At 44.4% G+C, this 23,687-nt stretch overlaps 1 protein-coding gene across 4 annotated transcripts in view; it reads right to left on the reverse strand.

The window, feature by feature from the left end:
* Nucleotides 1-23,419, reverse strand: part of PLEKHG3 (pleckstrin homology and RhoGEF domain containing G3) — a 61,376-nt gene extending 37,957 nt beyond the window's left edge. For 3 of the 4 annotated variants that reach the window (XM_066611534.1, XM_066611535.1, XM_066611533.1), the window contains exon 1: nucleotides 23,269-23,419. In XM_066611534.1, the coding sequence (XP_066467631.1) occupies nucleotides 23,269-23,305 (37 nt within the window). In that variant the 5' untranslated portion in view covers nucleotides 23,306-23,419. Of the gene's footprint in view, nucleotides 1-19,707; nucleotides 19,764-23,268 lie in introns of those variants that run through there. The other variant, XM_066611536.1, reaches the window with a different exon arrangement.
* Between the last annotated feature and the right edge of the window lie 268 nt (nucleotides 23,420-23,687).

Here is a 23,687-nt window from a genome sequence, read left to right on the forward strand (position 1 = left end):
TGTAAATGCACGATTTCACTGAATAAAAAATATTATTATGCAACATGGAAACTTTTTAAAATAAAAGCTCAATATTGCAGAATTCTATTGAATCTGCTTAATTAACTTAGGAGGACCTATGACTTAATCACTACCATGGAGATCTGTAGACCCTCATACCACCACAGGTTTATTCATGCAAGTAGTGATTTTATATGATCAAACTCAGCGGTCTTTTGACTTTTTTATGGCACAACCCCAATAAATGAATAAATAAATGAGGCTGGGAACCCACCATCAATCCCATACTCGCACACACCCTCAGATCCGATCTGCTCACCCTACCCCATTTCCCCCTACCTCTTGTGTCTTCACAACAACCCTGTGAGGCAATAACTGGAGCAGAGTCAGCCTTAGGAGCTGTGGGACAAGACAGCGAGAAGAGGCTGGGCAAGACTATATCAAGTACCCAGTTTTGATAGGACAGTACTACGTTGATCCAAGCCCTCTTGAAAAGTGTCTGCCAAACATTCAGGCTTTATTGACAAGTTCACACACACTGGGAATGCTTTCCTGTCTAGACAATTAGTTTTGAGGTGTTAAGCTCTACCAGCACATATTTTTGAACATCTTCATGGCCTGAAATTTTCCAGTCACTTTCATCAGGTTCCACTGCCTCAAGAGGTTCACATACCAAGCACAGCCACAGCCTGACCTAATGGATGGGATGAGATTAGCAGGGTCCTTGCCAAGCTTTTGAGGAGGGATCCCCAGGAATCAGAGAACTCCTTACCTTGTTAAGGATGGCTAGATGCAGGAAGTTCTTTATGAGGCTTCCCTGTAAAGCTTGTGTGATCACTGATCACATGCAAGGCATGTTAAACCCACAGATCAGGAAAAAACCCAAGCTGTCTGACATAGTATTGAGATTGCTAAAAAACATGGTGTTCCAGCAGTCTCACAGTGACAACAGATAAGACATAGTCCATTCTAGTACTAAGAGTGGACATAATGAATTACAAATTACCATGTGTGTGTATACACCATAATTTTCAGTGGTAGCCAGGAGCATATAGGTCCAGCCTATTTATACACTGATTTTTTATACATGGATTTGACTCAACACAAATGGCCACTGCAAATGAGAAGGAATGTGCTGATCCCTGGAGAAGGGGGAAAATGCATCCCTTTAAAATCAGTTTAAAAAACTGAACAGTCCTTTAACAATAGCCTCCTTAATATGAGAGAGAGAGAGGGGGCAGCTGTCTGACAATCCATCAATCCTTCTCTCTCCAGGGGATCCCTCTCTTCCCCCTAAGCACATGAAAGAAAGGTGATCACTTTGAATTGGTGAAGGGAGGGGCTGAGTGTAGCGCCCTTCTAAGCTCTTGGAGGATGACTGATTAATGGATTGTCTTCTTAATGACTCTTATCTTACATCACAAATGTCAGCAAGGCTGTTTTTAAATCACTGGAGCAAAGAAACTTTGTTTTTTAAATTGATTTACTATAGTGCATTTTTTCCCATCCATGTGAGTGCTTGGAACTGAACCCACACGAATAATTAGGCTCAACCTGTACACTTTTCTTTCAGAATGCAATTATCAGTCTCTTACTAATACTACCTAGGAGTTACACTGGGCTGTAAAATGGCAGTTCTAGCACTACCGATGTCACCAGCACCACAGGAATGAAAGAATTAAGCAAGTCAGATCCAGGACTGCTTTCAGATTCATGCAGAGTCCCGGATTCCAATCCCACATACAGTACATCTTTCATTTTGTTATTGTCAATCAGAGAGGAATCTGAATAAGAACTGGATAGGACTTAAATAGAATCTGATCTCCTACAATGACACAGGCATTTTTTAAATCCGAAGTTTCCAAACGGGCTAGCTAATATAACAGGATCAGTACACAGCCTTTAATCATCCAAGTTTTACAGCAAGCATAGCACTAACATGAAACCAGTCCAAGATGAAGGCACCTGTGCAAGCACTGTCCTGCATGTCTAGCCTTGTAAGCAGGAAATGGGAGGATAGGCTTTGGGCAAACAAGTAATATGAAAGGGATTTCCCACAAGATCAGTGTAAAAGAAAATGTGAACAAAGCTCAGATGTCCAGAGTTCAATACTGACTCACAGGAAGAGTGGCTAACTGAAACTGAAATGACCTGGAATGTACCTGGAGGGTTCTTTTCCAGAAACTGCATCAACCACACCTTATCCTGCATACAGGCATGGAACGTCTCCTGAACACTAAGCAGCCATGAAACCGCTATGGCACTTTGCATGCCAACAGTCACAGACTTTGATGTTAAAGGGCAGGAGACATGAGGGGGGAATGTTTTGCAAGAAACAGGTTCTGCTGGTATGCCAGATTCGCTGCATTTCTCATTGCTATTACCAAGAAGCACTTGATGGAATCAAGATCAAAGACCAAGATTTGTAAGCGAGCCAAAGGATTCTAGGTTGCTTAGGAAAACTATTCGCTTCAACAGGTTATGTCTCATGGTGGAGATTGGAATTCTTTGTTTTCAATATCTCCACTGAGATGTTAAAAAAAAACAAAAAACAGCCCTAGCAATGTCTCAGGCAGAATGGGGCAAAAATTTCAGACACAGGAAGATGAAGACCCAACCAGGGAGGAGACCAGAAATGCCTATTTTGGGACAAAACCAAGTATACAATCATCAGGTCACTGCAACCAATCGCAGTCAATCCCTGTAACTTTATGAAGTATGCGTGTCACGTTTACTCTTGACATGCTCACGTGTACTGTATATTTAAGATGCTTTAAGTTTATACAGAAACGCAGGAGCATAACAGCAGAACACCTGCTAATTAAATGCATTTGGTCTTGTGGCTAGAGTTTGACCCTCCAACAAAAATTTATTCTTTCCCCATATCAAAGACCAAATGCTTTCCTCTTGACTAATTAACCTGAAATAACCAACTCTCCTACAGCCCAATCCAATGCATTTCTACTCTGAAGGAAGCCCCATTGAATTCAATGGGACCTACTCCAAGTACATATGGGGTTCTGGTATTTGCGGGGGTTCTCAGACCCCTCCCGGATGACGAATTTAACGGATAATCAAATCTGCGATAGGCCCCACCTGACCTCTCTGAAGGGGACCGAAGCCAGACTTGGCCCCAGTTGAGCCCTCCAGAGGGCTTTCTGAAGTCTGCAGAGGCAGTGCCCGTCCAACTGCTGCCTCTGTGGGCTTCAGAATGGCCAAAAAGGCCAAAAGAACGCTACTTCCAGTTTCCCTGGGCGTCAGAATGCCTACGTGGCATTCAAATGTCACTTCCGGTGTCCCGAGGGAGACAGAAGTAATGTTCTTTCAGTCTTTTTGACCATTCTGAAGCCCACAGAGGCGGTGGGCGGATGCATGCTGTCTCTGCGGGCCTCAGAAAGCCCTCCAGAGACAAGCGGTTCCAAGCTCAGATGGGGCCAAGTCTGGCTCCACATGGTTCTGGGGGGACCTACGTTGAGACAGATCTACAGATACAGAGGCCCCGCCTGTATGTACAGGATTACTACCTTAGTCTGGGTTCAGTAATATGGTTGAGAATTCTTGCTTCATCCATAAACAACTAACGAAATGGTAGGGAGAGAAAATTCATCATTTTACTACACTGCAACCACTCTCACTGGGTAAATTCAGGCAACTGTTTATAAGCACTCCTAAAACTGAAGTCACTGTGGGGTAGCGGTAACACATGCAGAAGAGGTTTTCTGTAGCCTCCAGCCTCCTCGGTCCAATGAGCATTATTATCCCACATTTCCATTGGGCTGCAAGCCTGCAAAAGTTAACACTTATGAAAGAACCATTTACTTTTCCGGTCTGGAGTGTCCCAACCTCATTCATGCTACAAAGGATTAACTTCTCAGTTGCCCTTTGTTGCAATGAACCAAAGTCAACAAGTGTTCTACCTGTTTGTAATAAATTTTCGATTTCCAGAGCCCATCTAGCAGCTTTCCTCCATTTTTAAAAATCACCACAAACATTGGGCTAATGTTTATCAAATTCCTGCCAGAACAGGACTGAACCAATTCCACAGATGGAGGCCACGTGAGGCTAGTTGTGAGTCTGCATTTGCTACAGCTGTGGCTCTTGCAGCTGTCATGTTCATTTGCTTTTTTGAAGGACGTGATCCAAACAGACCACCTAAGCTGCCATTTCAGGCTTCTTGAGAGCTCACTGGAGGCAAAACTGAGGGCCCCCTAACTTCTTCCATCTTATCCTCATACCCATACTTGAAAAGGAACCATACAGAGATTCTTGCCTGCCAAGAGATTTGAGGGATCCTAATACAGACATTGAGTTAAACTTCCCCCTTAAAGGGCAGTGTCTTAGAATCCCTCATGCATCTTCCCTGTTCCATGGTTCCTATTAAAAAGGTTCAGTCCTAGGCTCAAGAGTCTGCCAAGAAGGGAATGAGTCCCAACTCTTGTAAGGCTCTTCCTTTTTAGCAGTAGCACCAACTACCAATGCCAACTGTTGGAAAGGGTGCTACAGAATGGACTGGGCTGGGACCTGGGCTCAGTTCTGGTTCTGATGTATTCGCTAAGGCTCTGCTAAGGCAATCATGTGGTAATCTACCACAACACACCTGTAACCAGCTAGGAAGAGAGATCTAATATCCTGCCAGGGGAAGGGGAGAATTTCACAACTTCCCTGCCAATCTCTGATAGGGTGAGAATGTGTCATAAAATTCTCACCACTCATTGCATGTGACCCATTTCTCACACAGTTGCATAGTCACAGAAGCAAGTTCAAATTCAGTAAATAGTTGCCTATATTCGTCTACTGCCTTGGTAGAGGATGGAACCAACTCTTCCCTAATGCTTAGAAAGATTATTTTATCTATTTATGGAAATTCTGCCCTTCGAATTATCTCAAGGCAGTAAATGTGAGGTTATTGCATTTACTCTCTACAGCAACCTTCTAAAGTAGGTTAGTCTGAGAGATGATAATATGTCCTAGACCACCATGGATGAGCAAGAATTTGAACACAGATCTCCTCGGTCCCAACTGAACACTCCACTATCCATTAAACCACAATTGTACAAATTTGGTACAGGAAAAATATGCTGCTTACACATCATAAATTTGTACCCTGCATTAATTTACCCAGAATAATATAACCAACTCCTATTTTTATGAGTGAACCTCAATTTAACTGACTTCAGAGACAACTGATGTTTTCTGCTTCATTAAAAACTAGTCATATGTTTTGCACATGTGCATCTCCACCAACTTAAATACATTTGGATTTAACTGACTTTTGGCAATAACAGATATCCCTCCACCCATTATAGTGAAGGTTTACCATATTCACAATAACTGATACAGATTAGAATTTTGGGTTCCCTGGATCAGTACACTGAAAAGGGTAGGAAAATCCATGTCTATTATCAACCTATTTGGGAATACAAAAGGGTGCTAGGTGGGGGGTAAAGGTAAAGCTAATCTGCTTAAATAAATCTTAAATTCACTTCTGTAGGCTCATATTCTGGAATCCTCATTTAGATCCCTTTCTATCACCAATGATGGTCAATTTTAGTAAAATATTTTTAACACTATAATACTATGAAGTTTTGCTTTAAGCTATTTCTGCCCAACAGTGCAAATATGTGACAGGGATCAAATACGTACACCTGTGGGCTGAGCAGAAATGGGTTAAGCTTCTGTCCATTTCTCCTTAAGCTTTCAAAAACTTTGCTTTTGATACAGTCTATTTTACTTTTCACATGCTTACATGGTTGCAGCAGGCAGATATTTCAAAAGGTTGTATAGAGTCCCAAACAAATATTTGAACTGAAATCCAAACCAAATATTTCTACTGATCCTTCAGAGGGCTGGGGCCCTGGGGGAGGCCTAGATAAGTGGTGTGGGTCACAGATCTGAACTTACTTATTGCCAGGACTGGGTTACCTTTTGCAGTTGCAAGATTTTTGAAAGAGATACTTTTATCACTGGCCTGCATTCAGCACTATAGAAGTTTAAACTTTGTTTAAGGCTTTAAGACACTGCTGTCTTACAAGGAATCAGTGCCTGCTGTGGAATTTTTAGAATCCTTTTCATGTCACCTTTAAGCACCACCCACAACGCTATATTCCCTGAGCTCTTCCGGACCTGCTCACAGACTCTGAGCAGATTACCAACCCACCCAGGATTACACCCTGCAGTGATAACTTGATTGCTGGAAAGTTACACAACATACCAGTTCTCCTTGCCCATTTGTGAAAGCATCTATGTACACATTCCTTCCATTTGGTTAATGCTGGTCCCTTGCATTTTATCCCTCAGGAGAGAGAAAGCTTCTGTCCTCTTACTCCACACTGCCCTTTCCAGGAAGGCCATCAAAATCTGCAAATCTTTTTGCAGCTTTGGAAGCAGTCAGGAAGATTAGATCTAACATGACCCAGGGAGCAGTGTGCAACCTTTCTAGGACACAGGCAGCTTGATTGCAGATATTGGCAAGAGCTGCAGAAACTCCAGTTCCCCATCCTCCCAGTCCCTTCCCCTTCTATTCTCAGTCAAGGAAGAAAAAAAATCAGGTGATCATTCTCCTTAACTACAGTACATGAAGTCAAACCAACAGCACAAGTACAGATTTAAACACAAAACAAATAAAATGTCAGTGATATACCTTAAATAAAATGTGAAGGAATTATATTTCTGCAAGTCTCTGGATTTGTTCGGTTTCAAAAGTAGGCATAATTATATTTTCAAGATTAAATCTGATTTTTTTTCCTGCTTCATATCACTGAAAACCTTTTTCCCCCTGTAGCATTCCCAGTAAGACACCAATAAATCCAGCAAAAGAAACCAGAGCCTTCAGTATGTATACCATGCCTCTGCAGGATAACAGGTGGTCAATTTTAAGAACTAGATTTCTCCATTTTCCTGTAGAAGCAACTTCAGGTGGAAGGATTTCAATGCACTTTGTCTAATGATTGAATTCACAGCTCAAATCTGAAATATTAAGCAAGAACTTAATGTATGTAGTACTTAAGACCATTATATTCATTTGAGAGTGAACAAGTGTAACCTGGTGTAGCATCCCCAGGCACTCTGCAGTCAACTGAGGCAGAGGTGCAATGGTTACTGTCAGTATCATGTCAAAAACAGTCAAAGCAATGACTTCGTTGCCAGGTGCCCAACCACAGCTGAGCAGCAGCAGCTCAACAGGAGGGCAGGAATGGATAACCACACTATTAAACCCACCTCAGGGATAAAGAGGGGTGATGGAGAGGAGAAGGAAAATATGAGAGAAAAGAGAGCAGAAAAATGAGAGATGGAGGAGGGACAGGTGATGGGGAACAGAATGGGTTGGAGGAGCTGGACTGGAAGGGAGAAGAGAGATTGGAGACTAAAAGAAGAGGCTCACAGAAAGAGGAAGGGCAGGGTGTGCAAGAACAAGGAGGAAAGAAGCCAAGAGGACAGGGTAGGAAATACAACCCCATACCCACCCCAGAACAGCTGAAAGTCAGGGCACCCTGCAAGACGGCACCCTGCTTCAGACAAGGCAGAGGTCAAATTTCCTACTCTGGGACAACCAGGCATTAGCCAGGGACCACTAGCCAGGTGCCCACGGCTTCACACAAGGGGGCCACCTTTTGTAAGGCCATTAACCTGTGACCCAAGGAAGGAGAAGAGTCCTGACAGACCAAACCAGGTGCATGCTGCACTCTCTTTGCTGCCAGGTCCAGGTCCACATAAATTTACCTAAATGAATATATTAGAGATGCAATTTATATGAATAAATGAGGGTCTCATGATAGCTCAAGGCCTGTAAAATGCCTTGTGCAAAGCAAGGTTCACCTTTCCTTTGCTGCCGCTTCACAGACACGAAACAGCAAGCAGCGGAGGGAGCCCTTGGCCCACAGCTTGCATGAGAGGTCAAGCAGTTGGCCCTCGTGCTGCATGCAGTTGCATCAGACCAGCATGGGCTCCAGCAGGTCTTCCGTGGGCCAGAGGTTCATTGGAGACTGGGGGCTTACCGCGGCCTGAATTGGGGGTCCCTGAGGGGTGCAAATGGCCCATGGACCGGATTTGGGCACCCATGGTCTAGACCACTGGTTCCCAACCTATGGTCCATGGTGGTCCGTGAGACCCTGAGAAGTGGTCCATGAGGTCTCAGGAGAACAAAAATTGCCTTCAATCACTTCCAGCATCTTGCCAATCCAGTACTCCCCCACAGACCACCAGAGAATGAACCGTCACAGCCAGCACTGAAATCACAGTCACAGTCAGCACTGAAGTGCCAGCTGAGGGTGTGGGGGGTCTATTCTCCACCCTCTCTGGTAGTCTGTGGGGGAGTGCTCGCTTGGGAGACAATTCTCCATGGACGACCAGAGAGGGAGGCAAACTGACTACGCATAGCTGCAGCTGGCAACAAAAGCTGCAGCTCACAAATTTCTAATAATAATAAATCTAATATCCAATAAATCTCTATTACAAACTTAATTGTACTTTTGTGCATGGTAGGGGGGTTCAGGTGGCGATTTAGTGATGATTCAAATTTGATACCTCAGTGGTCTGTAGGCGCCTAAGGGTTGGGAACCACTGGTCTAGCTAGACAGATAAGGGAGAGGAGACTGAACCTCATTAACAGCCTTGTTAAAATGGCAAGGTGCCAAAGTGGGCAGCTGCTTCCTCAATAACTGTTGTGATATCATTCCCGCAGTCCTAAGATGTCAACCCCACTGCTTCAGATGACAGGGAGATGGGATGCGGAGGCCACACCTAGACATGTATATGGTGCATTTTACTCAAACAGTTGTTTTGCAGTACAAAGTGAGGAAATTATTCACCAAATTAAAAAGTCATTAAAAATATATTCCAGTAGATATTTACAAGATCATAACTGAAAAGAGAGCAAAAGGCACCTCAGCTAAAAGACACAGCCATTCATCTACCAACTACACAGAGAGTAGTCTGTACAATTCCCAAGAAATACCGTACAGTGTGCCACAGAGGGCAAGTACATCTCAGAAAAGAACTAAGGTTACAAAGAAACTAGCTGTTAAACTTTGTAAGCTCCTTCCTCAGGGTTCCTCTTAAATCAATGTTCTCCAAACAATGGCCTGGGGGACACACCCGGCCCGCCACAAGATTTTATATGGCCCACAGTAACTTAAAATATTTTTTCCCAACCACGCAGTCAGTTAACACATGCAGTTCTGCCTGCCGCACTCCCTTCCGTGTTTTTTTACCTCTCTTTTGTTCCAAATCATATCATGCCAATTATAAAAAAGATCCAAGTAAAACTTATTTATTCAAATTTCATTTATTCCTTTATAAAACAGAATTTTTTTCAGCCTACTAAAATGTGTAAAATATATGATGCGGATCTCATATTGAAAAGTTTGGAGATCCTTATCTTAAATAAGAATTATTCTTATTTCATAATTGTATGGCAGTTATAAAGCCACAAGTAAAGGTTGTATCCAGGGGTATTCAGCTGCTGGGATGATCACATGAAGGTCAAAAAAGGCAGGGCAGACAACTCCTTTTTCTCTCTGAATTACGCTCTAAATCTCAAACCTATCTCACATGCAGAGAACAAGAAGAAGAGGCTAAGATTAGCTTTGCATCTAAAACCATTTCCAGCTAGACAGGCAAGGAACACCATTTCCAATATAATCTGCACAATTTCTCTGCCCTTCCACGCAACAGCAGAAATTGTTTCAAGTGTCATTTCTCTCTGCAACAAACAAAGCACCTCAACCTTGGCTCCCTAGCTGCAATATGGAGAAGCTACCACCACTGGCCTTACAGGGGTGTTGGAAGGACATACTCAACGATGATACATATGAAGTACTTTGCATGCTCAAAACACACTGTACAAATTGCACATGTGTTATTCTTGAGGTGCTCCTTACAACACCCCTGTAAGGCGAGTCAGTATTATCCCCATATTGCAGCAGGAGAGCAGAGACTGAGAAGTGGTGACTTGGCAAAGGGCATCTAGTGAGCGTTCATAGCAGGGCAAGATTTCAGCCAGGGAAGGCTTGATTTACAGCTCAGTCTCTCACAGCAAAATCCTATGCATGTCTACTTAGAACAAAGTCCCACTATTTTCAATAGGGCTTACTCCTGGGAAATTGTGTGCAAAAACTCCCCTACTTAAGGACTGTCAACATACACACTTTCAAGATAAGAATGGGGCTGGTCGGGGCTTCTGTTGCCCAAAGAACTGCAAGACTGATTGGGGTGGATACTGGTTGCAGGGAGCATTAATGCAAGAAAAAGTGGGCCCGGAAGGAAGGCAACTCAACAATGGAGTAATGAAACATGGTAATGGAAATAATACCTTCATGGTAATATTGAAGAGAGCTGGATAAAAAGATTCTACACGTGCATGTTTTTACATGCATTGGTATATACTTAGAGCAGTGTTTCTCAAACTGTGTAGAGCAGTGTTTCTCAAACCGACTAGGTGGATCACGAGCCAATTTCAGGTGGGTCCCCATTCATTTCAATATTTTATTTTTAATAAATTCGATTTGATGCTACCATGGTATGCAACTGCATTGGGGGAAATAATAATAATAATAACTTTATTTTTACCCCGCCTTTCTCCCCGAAGGGACTCAAGGCGGCTTACAACATATTAAAAACATAATTTAAAAACAAATAAAAACATATTAACACATCATAAAAAACAGCAGTCAGAATAAAAACTAGGTAAAAAGAGCATAGAGCAGCACCAAGTCATAAAAGAATCAGGCCTGTAAAAATATTAAAAGATTTTAAAAAGATGTTAAAAGGCCGAGAACTCAGAAGGCTTGTTTAAACAGAAGGATCTTCAGGCCTCACCGAAAGGTCTCAAGAGAGGGAGCCATTCTTAAGTCAAGGGGAAGGGAGTTCCATAGCATTGGTGCCACTACTGAGAATGTGGAAATGTTACAGACCTGTTCTTTGAACAAGCTAGTATACATATTCTTTAATCATGATAGTAAATGGGACTTACTCAAACCGACTCGGTGCATAACAAGCCAATTTCAGGTGGGTCCCCATTCATTTCAATATTTTATTTTTAATATATTAGATTATATATTAGATGCTACCATGGTATGCAACTGCATTGGGGGAAATGTTACAGACCTGTTCTTTGAACAAGCTAGTATGCATATTCTTTAACCATGATAGTAAATGGGACTTACTCCTGGGTAAGTGTGGGTAGGATTGCAGTCTAGGATTGTTAAAAATGTTCCTGCTTGATGATGTCACTTCCGGTCATGACATCACTACCGCTGGGTCCTGACAAATTCTCATTCTAAAATGTGGGTCCCGGTGCTAAATGTGTGAGAACCGCTGACTTAGAGGAATGAAGCTCCCCTTCTGTATCTTGCTTCCACAAAAGTTTTCAACTGCTGAAAGACACATGAAGATACTCCCAAATTTCTTGCCATAAAAGCAAAGGGAGCATTAATGTAGCAGCCGATTACACAAGGCTACTGCAAGGATGCAATTCTTAGCAGGAAAAGAAGGGAAGCTTTTCTATTGCCCCCTCGTAATTCCACCTCACCACTGTATCCCAGTCAACCCTGTTAGTGCTTTTCAAGGTAAGACCACATATTATAGAGTACCTTACTGAAGGACTACTATAAATACATTTGTTTAATTTTTCACAAGTTCGCTATCGATAATAGTAATATTGGACTTAAGAACATAACAACTTATAGACAGACCTCTGGGGCCTAACCTGTTCTTTAAGTAGGAGAGCTTCTGAATAGAAATGAATAGTGTGGCTACTGGGGGCTGGGAATAAGAATAGGCCCACAGTTTGGCTGTACTTGTCGTAAGAGGCAACTAAACAGCCACCGGGTAGATGGGACTCCTTAGCCTGGGAAGACAGCTCATCTGAGAGAAGGAAAACTCTGATCCCAAACCTCCACTGCCTTGTGGCTACATCCAGTTATGGAAAAGGCTTCAGGAATCAACCTCGAGGCAAAATCCGGAGCCGGAGTCCCTGAGGCAGTTCATGGCTGAACACAGTCACATTCTGGCAACTCCTACGACGCCGCTGGAACCAACCATATTTGGCTTCTGCCTTTCCATTGGACCATTTCAGCGACGTGGAGAGGGGGGATTTGCTGCATGGGTAACAGTCTATCCTCCATATCTACATTACCCAGGCTTCGCGCCCTGGAGAGGACACTCTGTTCCAGAACCACTTTTCAGAGCATGATACCATAGTCTTCCAAGACTGAAGGATGCCAATGTAGTGTGGCTACTAAGCTCTATAAACTACTACTTTATTCAGAAGGAATTTCAGCCCACATCACAACTAGTAGGCTTGATTTTTTTTTTTTGTGAGTTATGTTCCTGTAACATATGGCTTGGTTTCCCTCCTTGAAAAATCTGGACATTTTTATTCTACTAGCATCTTGACACAATGCCCCTCATTCACAATGCTTGTGATACAAGCTGATTGTTCCTTCCAGTGGTTCTCACACATTTAGCACCAGGACCCACTTTTTAGAATGAGAATCTATCAGGACCCACCAGAAATGATGTCATGACCAGAAGTGACATCATCAAGCAGGAACATTTTTTATCAATCCAAGCTGCACTCCTACCCACACTTACCCAGGAGTAAGTCCCATTGTCTATCATTGTTAAAAGAATACATGTAGTAGCTTGTTAAAAGTACAGATCTGTAACATTTCCCCAATTGCAGTCACATACCAGTCTAATATATTAAAAATAAAATACTGAAATGGTTAGGGACCCACCTAAAATTGGCTTGCAACCCACCTAGTGGGTTCTGACCCACAGTTTGAGAAACACAGCTTTAGCCGAACTGCTTGGGGCAGGAAGGTGTCTGGATTTCATATTTGTCTGGATTTTGGAATAATTGCATAAATATAATGAGAAACGCTTCCTCTTGCTCTTTTCACAGTTACCCAACTGCTGGCCACTCTGACATTTTTCAACAGTGTCTGAATACGTACATACATACCACAGAGCAGAGAACAAAACTTACAACCTACAACCCGCTGTACATGGGAATGAGCACGGGACCTTCTAGTGCTCACATTACAGAAAGTTTTAAAAAAGGACAAAAATGGCCGGGTTTCGGAATAGTCTGGATAAGGGGCAATCTACCTTGATTTTGTGGTCTGGATCCCCTTAAGGAACCAAGGTGGAATTGGTTCTGGCATAAAATCCTAGGATCCTATCACATAATCCACTGGTACTCAAACGTCTTGGGAGTAAATCTCCAGAGGTAAGTGTTTGCGGGGGAGGGGGGGAAGGTAGCCACATGATCTCCAGGATTGCGCCACTGCAGGGGAACGGGGAGTATTTAAAAATTTAAGTATTTTTACTTAAGTATTTAAAAATAAAACTTACCTTACATGCTGCCATGATCTGAAGGGTATGAGAAGCCCTGCAGAGCACACTGCAGGGCTCCCTGCTGCTTGTTAAAAGTGAAAGTTGTGATTGTGCTGAAACCACAAGAGGGTTGTTATCACAACTTTCACTTAATACAAGCTGCGGGGAGCCCTGCAGAGCACTTCACAGGGCTCCCCACACCCCCCAGACCCTGGTAGCATGTAAGTTTAAAAATAGCCCCCCTTCCCCCCCCCGCAGTGGCGTGATCCTGGGGATCACATCACTACCTTTCCCTTGCCCCTTAAAAGGAAAGGGGCAGTGTTATAAAGGGTGGTGGGTCATGACCCACAGTTTGAGTACCACTGACATCAAATTATTAAACACACACACACACACACACACACACACACACACACAGAGAGAGAGAGAGAGAGAGAGAGAGAGAGAGAGAGAGAGTGTTCTTGTAGAAATTAAGTAACAGAGCTATATATCCTCAAATAATTACGTGCAAAATTCATCCGATGAGGTGAAAGTTGCACCTGCCACACTAGATTCCAACATCAACGCAATATACAATGAAATCAAAGGCAGAGCAGATGTGCAGTATGACCTGTGCATCTGGACTCTTCCTGACCCAGAATATTAAAAGGAACTTGAAAAAAAAGGAACAATGCAACATTTCACATGTGTGTACCATGTCCTCTTCCTTCTGCCTACAAGATGCACTGTCCCCTCTGCCCATTCATGTAATTCTGCTAGGACCTAAGACCCAAGTTCCAGTGCAAGTTGGTATACCGGAGACAATCGAAGGAGTCAAACAGCACCATACCTTGCAAAATCTGAAACCTACTTTGCTCCATGATCATCAGATTCTTCAAAGGGGTTCTTTTCAAAGGGGTTCTTCATGAACAAATCCAGCAGAACTCTGTGATCCAAAACCCGTAAGTTCTTTTCCAACCCTAGTTTTGTATTTTAAAATTAAGAACATTGATTGAGCTTTACTGCAGTAACATCAAACAATTGCTTCAACTGAAAAGAGGTATTTGTACATTGCTTGTGGTGCTGTTTGAATCCTTCACTTGTCTCAGCATCAATATCAAACCCATAACAAGCATTTCTTATAATTAATGTCCAACACAAGCCTACACATAATCATCTTAGCCCAAGAAACCCCAAATGCACGCTGTCCAGTGCCTCTGGGAGGTCCTGTACATTTGTATCCATAAACACAAGTACTTTATTAGAACTAAGTGGGATTAAATCAGAGTCCGCTAGCTTAACTGGTTTGTGATCTGGTTTTAATCAATTTAGCACTTCTATTATCATATGACATTTGCCAGAGAAAGAATATTAGCCACATCTCATAATGAAGATTGCCAATTTTGTAGCCACATATGATGTGGCTTTGAAATTATCACATTTCACCTATACAATCAGTCTCCCTGATTCAGTGGTTCTCAAACGTTTTGCACTAGGACCCACTTTTCAGAATGACAATCTGGCTGGGACCCACCAGAAGTGATGTCATTAACCTAGAAGTTATATCATGGCTGGAATAGACATAATCAAGCAGGAACTGTTTCCTGAGAAAGTGGCAAGCACTGAAATTGCCCATGAGAAGCACTGAAATTACCTCTCATTTTCCCTAGATGGGTGTGCTATAAATTAATTAAAATATATTATAAATATTAAAGTAAAACAATTAAATAAGGAGAGATGAGATGGGGAAGCCAGCCCTGTTCCACAAAGTGAATTCTGTCTGTAGCCTGCTTGCAAAAATCTCAACCCTCCCCCCCAAAAAAATCAGTAAAATTTCCAGCCCTACCCAGTGTCCAGTTCAATTTAAGTTCTTATATTTAAACCAGTTCAGTGTGATTTGGGACAAATCCAATTTGAAATACAACACTTTTTTATTGTTATTGTTTGGGCTGGATTGAGATTCAAAGCGTCTCTCTAGACAGCATTGAAACCCCAGAGCAATGAGGAGAAAAAATGAGGCTCCCCAGTGTTGGGGGGGTGGGGTGGTTGAGAAGTCTGTAAAAGACAAGGGGCCCAATCCTATCCAGTTTTCCAGTGCTGGTGCAGTTGTGCCAGTGGAGCGTGAGCTGCATCCTGTGGTGGAGGAGCAATCACTGGGGTCTTCTTAAGATATGGGAACACGTTCTCCCTTACCACGGAGCTGCACTGTGGCTACAATGGAGCTAGAAAGTTGGATAGGATTGGGCCCAATAAAGCAGTGGTTCCCAAACCTTTTTAGCAGTGGAACCCACTTTTTAAAATTACACACCTTCAGGACCCACAAGACTAAAAAAGAAACAAGTCCTACCAGTTCAAGCCTCTTTTTACTGCACAAGTGAAGCCTGTTTATCCATGGATTTTACATCCATGGATCTGGCTCAACCCGGGTCCCCCAGACCTGTGTTAGTCCAGACTCAGCCTCACCCGAGCCCTCCAAAGGGGACTGGAGCTGTGCTCCAGAAGCTTCTGGAGGGCTTTCTGAAGCCCACAGAGGCCGTAAACTTCCACAGCCTTGTGGGCTTCAGAATGGTTCCTGGAGCTGACATTTCCCTTGCAAGGCATTAAAAGGCCCTTAAAAGGCATTAAAATGTCTCTTCCGGAAACCAGAAGTCTTGTTCTTTCAGCTCTAGGAGCCATTCTGAAGCCCATGGAGGCCATGGGCTGACTGGGCACAGATGTATTAACAGCTCAGAACCACAGCTCTGGTTCCCTTCAGAGAGCTTAAGGGGCCAAAAATCAGGGATCTGCTTATCCATGATTTTCGGTAACCACAGGTGTTCTGAGAACAAATCCCCTACAGATACTGAGGCCCCACCTGTACTATGATGAGGGGGGTGCCTTCTGGAACTCCACATTCATTGGATTGGGACTATTCTGGTAGCCTTCGCCTGACCTTCCACATGAGGCAAGGCACATTTTCTTACTCATGAGTAAACACAACAATGTAGCTTAGTTTTCTTTCCATAGGGCTTGATACATTTGTCAGCTTAGAACAGGGGTGTCCAAAGTTTTTGGCAGGAGGGCCACATCATCTCTCTGACACTGGGCCAGAGAAGAAAATAATTAATTTACATTTCAAATTTGAATAAATTTACGTAAGTTTACATAAATGAATATATTAAACATGAACTTATATGAATGAATGAATGGTCTTGCAATAGCTCAAGGCCTATAAAAGGCCTTGCACAAAGCAAGGCTGGCCTTTCCTTTGCTGCTGCGACTGCATCACAGATGTGAAACAGCAAGCAGTGGAGGGAGTCCTCATCCCACAGCTCACACGAGAGATCAAACAGTCGCCCTCATGCTGAGAGCAGTTGCATCAGGCCAGTGCGGGCCTCAGCAAGCCTCCAGAGGGCAAGAGGTTCATTGGAAACTGGGGGCTCCCTGAGGGCCGCATTGGGAGTCCTCAAGGGCCGCGAGTGGCCCCAGGGCTGGGGTTTGGGCACCCCTGGTTTAGAAGGAGGAACTTCTTTCTCAGATGTTTTGGGGGGGGGGGGGCTGCGTTCATCAGATTAAGATCATTCTGGTGGCTCTGGATTCCTCTTGGCCTGGCCTTTGCAATGGACCAAGGCACAGCTGTCTACTCATGAATAAACACGTGGTGTGGCTCAGTTTCACTTTACATAAGGCTTAATGCATTTTGCTCATGCGATCAACAGAAAATCAGTTCATGACCTGCCAAGTGGGTCATGACCTGCAGTATGAGAAACTTATCCCCAGGTATATATAGACATAGTAAATCTCTTTGTTATTTTACCTCTAACAATTATGGCCAATTGTGAGGTGTCCATAGTACTCAGCGGTTCTCAAACTTTTAGCACCAGAACCCACTTTTTAGAATGAGAATCTCTCAGGACCCACCAGAAGTGATATCATGACTGGAAGCAACATCATCAAGCAGGAAATTTTTAACAATCCTACCCACACTTACCCATTTACTATCATTGTTAACAGTATATACATAGTAGCCTGTTAAAGTACAGATGTACATTTCCCCAAATGCAATCACATACCATAGTAACATTAAGTGTAATATATTAAAAAATAAATTATTGAAATGAATGGGGACCCATCTGAAATTGGCTCGTGTCCCCTCTAGTGGGTCCCAACCCACAGTCTGAGAAACACTGGCATATGTAATATGAACAAAGTGGGGGGAGGGAGCTATCTATCATGGATGTTTCTGTGCAAAGCAGCATTGTTGAGGAAGCATGCTCATGCTTGCAGACTGGCAATGCACTGGGTGTGACTGTTGATTCAATGAGGCTTGTCTGCTAGGCTCATTTAATGGCACAGCTGGTATTTTTGTGAGGCAGCTGCTTGGCAAAAGCCAATGAGCTCATCAGGAGTCACCCAAAGACTCTGTATGAAGAACGGATTCCCAGAGTGGATTCACAGTGGAGGCCCATTCCCATCTGCAGAGAACTAAGACCAGGCATAAAGGAAGGGAAAGGTCCAATTCACAACAGCACAGCTGGGCAAGAAAAGACAATAAACTGTTCCAAGACACTCAAGAGCTGCACCTCCTACCAAACAATGCATTATCCTGCCCTCCAAGACATGAACATCAGAGAGTCCATCTCCATCTCCCTGAACACCTCTCATCCATCTCTACAGTACTACCCAATCTGCAGTTTGTAAAAACTGGTATCACTAGAGGTGTCTGCTAACCCAGAATCTCAGGTTTCAGACCTTTGTTTTTTTAAGCCAAAGGTTCCATAGGTCAGAGGATGGATGAACTCCCCCCACCCTTTCCCATAATTCTAGCCCCCTCTCCAATTCACACCATCTCTACTGGCATACATCTGTGACTCCCTGCGTTTTATTACCCCTGGCTTTTCAAAGAAGGGAGATATTAGAAAGAAAAAAAGAATGCTTAACGATAGACCCTGCGCAGCTTACCACATCATGAGCAATTGGTTACATGATGGTGCTGTATCAAATGAGGTGGGAGAGGAAGGGGCCCCAAGTGCCAGCAAGACATTCCTGCATGGGAAAATTTGAAAAATGCACAGTGCCTAAGGTGATTTTCACATAGCTTATTCCTCCATTCTGACTGTAGACTTCAGAGTACCCATGAATTAGGGAGGGAAGGGTGATGGGATAAACGGCTGAATAGAAAAATGTGAGAGAGCAGAGTATGAAATGAGAGGGCAGCAGAGGCCAAAGTGTCATTCTTGCAGCTGTACCAGCAGCAGTCACCACCACCATCACCCTCCCATCTGGAATTCCATTACTGTTTGAAGCACTGACAGAGCATGCAGGCCAGCTCCCCTACACACGCATGCACACACACTCTCCTACTCTACAAGCTGCCTGTTCTTGTTTTCACTGAGTCCGCCTCACTAAATCCAGACCGTTCTTGGGGAATCAGTGCAGAAAAATCATGCTGTGCTGGCAAGTACAGATCAAGCTACTCAAGACGAAGAAAAGGCTCAAGACCATATAAGGGAAGAGTGCAATGTTTTTGCTATATTTTGTATAGAAAGGCCAGCTACATATCACTAAAAGTTAGATGCGTATTCTAGGAACAAGGGAAGAATTTCTTGGGGGGCAAAGGGCTTTCCATGATCTCCACATGTAATGGATGTGACCATGGCTTGGGGAAATAACTTGGGGAAATGACCATTGCTCTGCACTGTCGAGCATATCCCAAAATAAACCTGCTTTCTTTCCTTCTTATGCCAGATCCTAGTCCTGTTCCTGGACAGCAGGAAGCGACTCCAGGCTGCTCTGTCCTGCTCAGGTTTTGCACCACCTCTTCAGGTGGCACAGATCTGAATAGACCCACTGGGGCCGCTGCAGTCTTCCCTTTGCCTTGGGCTGAGCCTCAGCCAGCCCCAAATTTGCACTGGACACAGCGCAGGCCTACCGACCTGCCTGTTTCAATGCAACTTACGATTGCACTGTTAGATTTGCATTGCAGATTATAAACCTGACATGCTCAAGATATTTCAACATAAAGGGAGCCAAGACAGTGTAGTAGTTTTGGTGCTAAACCAGACAGATCCAGGTTCAAATCCCTGCTTAGCAATGAAGCTTTCTGGGTAACCTTGGGTCAGACCATCTCTCAGCCTAACCTACGTCACAGGGTTGTGGGGACAAAAGGAGGGAAGGAACCATGCATACCACCTTGAGCTGCTTGGAAGAAGGGTGGTACACTAATGTGAAAAATAAATAAAAACATGGCCACAACGTGTCAGAATCTGCATGCAAAGGCACATGTCATGCATACAGTGCATGGCAACAAGATGCACATTACCAAGCACCATTTATATCAGGGCACAAATTCTATTATAAATAAATGAGCTGGCAAAGGCCACCCTTGCAGAAGTCATCCATGATACCTACCAAAGAAGCTCCAACTGAACTTCTTTACTGGGCTCCAACTTCCTATCAATTACAACAGATCTAAGGAAATGGATACAAAAAAAGTGCAGCTGTTCAGCAAGTCCAGGACATGCATTGAAATAATACCTACAGAACATTGGTTGTGTTTTAGGATTGGAATTACTAATATCCCAGCCCTAATCATACTATATAGAGAATATTAAGTTGGGCTGCACCTTCAACAACATCATGTGGTTCAGTCCCCCTGGATCTGAACCACTCCTGAACGCATGTTGGGCTGCCTACACTTCTGAAAAGGGCGAGCGCTTAAACATGCGATCCCCCAATATATCCTAAAATACCATCACTGCAAGAGGGCTGTGTGTACCATGTGATGTTTCAGAATGCACAGTTTGACTATGTCTTGGATTTGAAGTGGAAAATACTTCCAGATGTATGTGTTTACATTTACTACATTACTCCACTACACCCACTTTAACATTCTTTTGCTAGATAAGCATTCTCAATGCACTCACCCAGAGCTGCTTTGTTGTCTTGCACAAAAAGCAGAACAAAAATATCTAGGATAAAAACACTGCACTTACATTTGCATTAACACAAATGTATACACATTTTCCAACAGAAGCAGTAAGTGTTGAGGATTGCTGGGTATATATCCAACATATCTGAGAGAAACCTCCAAGGTCCCTACTGTACCTTATTGGATGCAAGCCCTCTAGGTTGCCCGAGACTACAGATAGTTAACAACATAGAGGATCATCTGACCCCTTTCTCACTTTTTGAATCTGTGTTGCATACCAGAAAAAAATAAAAGTCCACAGGAACTGAACCTCAAGGAAAAATACTAATCCTGCTGATCCCATGGGTGGAGGTACCACAGACAGAGTCACTTAATGGAAATACTTCCAAAAAAATTATCATGGTTTGAATGCCAGTCTCAGACAATAAGACCAAAAAAGGGGTGGTGGTGGTTATTTTCTTATTGGATTTGCTGATGTGCCTAATGAAGAATTCTGTGGCATTCAAAAGCATACATGCTTCTGTAACAACTGAAATTGGATCACTAAGACAGATTGCCTTCCCTATTTATATTTTGCAAAACAAAACACCTCCTTGTACTGACAGGGACCCTCTTTACAGTGCAACCTTGCTTGCAAAATGAAACAACCAAAATTGAATAGGCAGTTACAAGGGGAGCTGCCAAAGCTGGACAAGCAGCCACAGGAAAAAGGGAAACAAGAGAGGAGCCAGGTGATTACTGAGACCACTTGCCATCCTGTTTTATGGAAGCAATAGCACACACACGTCTGCACTGAGCTCCTGACATAACAACATTCCTGAACAGCAGGAGATGGGGAACTACAGTTTTCAGCTAATAGGCCCCCAGGGTCACTGGCCAGCCCCAGCATTCCCTAGCACTCTCTAGCCTTTCATATTATCTTCAGGTTCTGACTCTGTCATGGGGCTTCCCCTGGGGCCAATGTTTAGCCTCCAATCATTTCCTCTTGAAGTGCAGAATTCACCCACTGTGGCTAAGGATGCATGCACAAGATTATGCCATAATTAATTCAGATGAATTAATCCACAACTCCCCTGGTCCTGGGCTCTCAATCATTGTTGTTCCACCCACAAGGACATATATTTGAAGGAGCATAAAAAAAATCCAAGAGCAGTTAGTTAATGAAAAACTAAGAAACATGAAGCTATTTTCAGTATGTGCTCTGAAAAAGACATTCACACTGCTCTCACACTGCAGATTTGTTAGGTCAGATTAGATTCACACTGCAGATTTGTTAGGTCAGACAATGCACAAAAAGTTCCCAAACTAGAAAAGCACACCAAGAAATCCAATACCCCCCATCAGGGCCCATGGGGGATGGGAGTAAAGGGGATAATTTGTACCCAGGCCTAGGAGCCAAAAGAGGGAGCCCAGAAATTTCCAGGGTTCTTACATTTTCCAATATCACCCAGACTTGCTTCCCATAAGACTGGGAAATGTCAAATCCGGGAAGAAACTGGCCTGCTACAGTAGCTCTTTGGTGTGTAGATCTGCTTGCCATGAAGGAGTGTATGCTCAGGAAAACAGCTGCGGGGCTACTGCTGCTGCAGAAGGAAGTTTTGGTGCAAACAGGACACTTACTATTCTAGTGTGAGCCTAAATACAATAATGCTAATTTTCTGCAGTCATTTTCTATATTTAATACATTTTAGAGAGACAGGAGTGTGGTTGGTTTTCCATATTATCATATGTATTGGCAACCTTCAGTCTCGAAAGACTATGGTATCGCGCTCTGAAAGGTGGTTCTGGCACAGCGTCTAGTGTGGCTGAAAAGGCCAATCCGGGAGTGAGAATCCCTTCCACACCGGGAGCAAGTGCAGTCTGTCCCTGGTCTGTCTCCCTGGCTATGGGCCTTCCTTCTTTGCCTCTTAGCCTCAGACTGTTGGCAAAGTGTCTCTTCAAAATATTCAAAATTTGAAGTGTCTCTTCAAAATATTATCATATCTAGCTGGTAATGGGCAGGTAGATTTGGGCACTGCATCGGGAAGCCCAGTAGACCTGGGCTCCAAAGGCTTTTGTGACCTTCACCACCATCCCCTGCCCAGTTTTGCCCCCTTCCTGCCCCTGTTCTGCCAATCCTCCCCCACTGTTTCACCCCTCCCCTTTAAGAGGGGGCCCAAAAGAAACTTTGTACCCCTGTTAAAACTCCTCTCAGAGGCCCTGCCCCCCATCCTACAAAATTCCAGGGCGCATAAAGAGACCGCCCAGGAGCTGCTGCAAAGGGGGGGGTCCTCCACGCCTCTCTCTGCACAAGTCACGCGGAGCGCGCGAAGAGATGCACCAGCGCAGAGCAAAGCTTTGGAGATCCTTTCGGGGATAAGTCATTTCGACTCATTCACGGCGCTAGGTAGGGATCCCGACAGCACTCTAGTAGCAGGCAGGCACCTGCGCACGGATGACCGAGCCGCCCAAGCACGGACCGGGGCCGTGCAAGCAAGCAAAGGGGAAGCAACAGGGAAGTCAAGCCTTAACATCCAGGCGAACACACTCTGATCCGCCTGCGGTGCAAGCGAGGCACCAGCAGAAAGAGGGGGAGCCTCACTCTGGACGAGTGGGAGCCCAAGCCTGTGCATGTCTACTCGGAAGGAAGTCCCATTATAGTCAGTGGGGTTTACGCCCAGGTAAGTGTGGATAAGACTGCAGCCTGATAGCCCAATCCTATCCACATCTACTCATGAGCAACTCCCACTGTAGTCAGTAGGGCTTACTCCCAAGAAAGTGTGGACAGGGTTGCAGCCTGAGAGCCCAGTCCTATGCATGCCTACTCAGAAGGAATCCCATTACAGTCAATGGGGCTCACTTCCAGGAAAGTGTGGATAAGATTGCAGCCTGAGAGCCCAGTCCTATGCATGCCTACTCAGAAGGAATCCCATTCTAGTTAATGGGGCTTACTCCCAGGAAAGCGTGGACAGGACTGCACCCTGGATCGGGCACTGCTACCGGGTACAGAGACAGGAACGCTCTCGCCAGAGTCCAGCCCGCGCCGCCCGACTGAAACTCACCGAACTTCCCACGCTGCGCAGCCGAGGCTCTCCGCATCCACACGACGAAGCGCTGCGCTGAGATTAGAGCTGTGGCTGCCAGGCAGGAAGCTCGCAGCCGAAGACCTCTCGAAGGGAGGGAAGGAAGGGCGGGCGGGTCACCAACGCTCGGGGGAGGTGGAGACTCCGGAGCCACAAGGAGGGGCGCGATCGGAGCAGGCAAATGGGCTTCTGCCTGCCTGCCGATGATTAACCCAGCGCTACCTGGGCAGGGGCGTGGAGTTCCTCTCCCGGCAGGCAGGCAGGGGTATGTATGTGGGGTGGAGCACTCCGGAGCGAGCGACTCAGCCGTGGCTCGGGGCAAAAGCGCCTCCCCGAAACTCCTGCGCCTGCTGCCCTGCCCTTCCTCCCGCTGCCTGCTTCAGAGCGGTAGGGAAGCG

This window comes from Tiliqua scincoides, chromosome 1 (genome assembly GCF_035046505.1).
Source record: "Tiliqua scincoides isolate rTilSci1 chromosome 1, rTilSci1.hap2, whole genome shotgun sequence".
NCBI lineage: Eukaryota > Metazoa > Chordata > Lepidosauria > Squamata > Scincidae > Tiliqua > Tiliqua scincoides.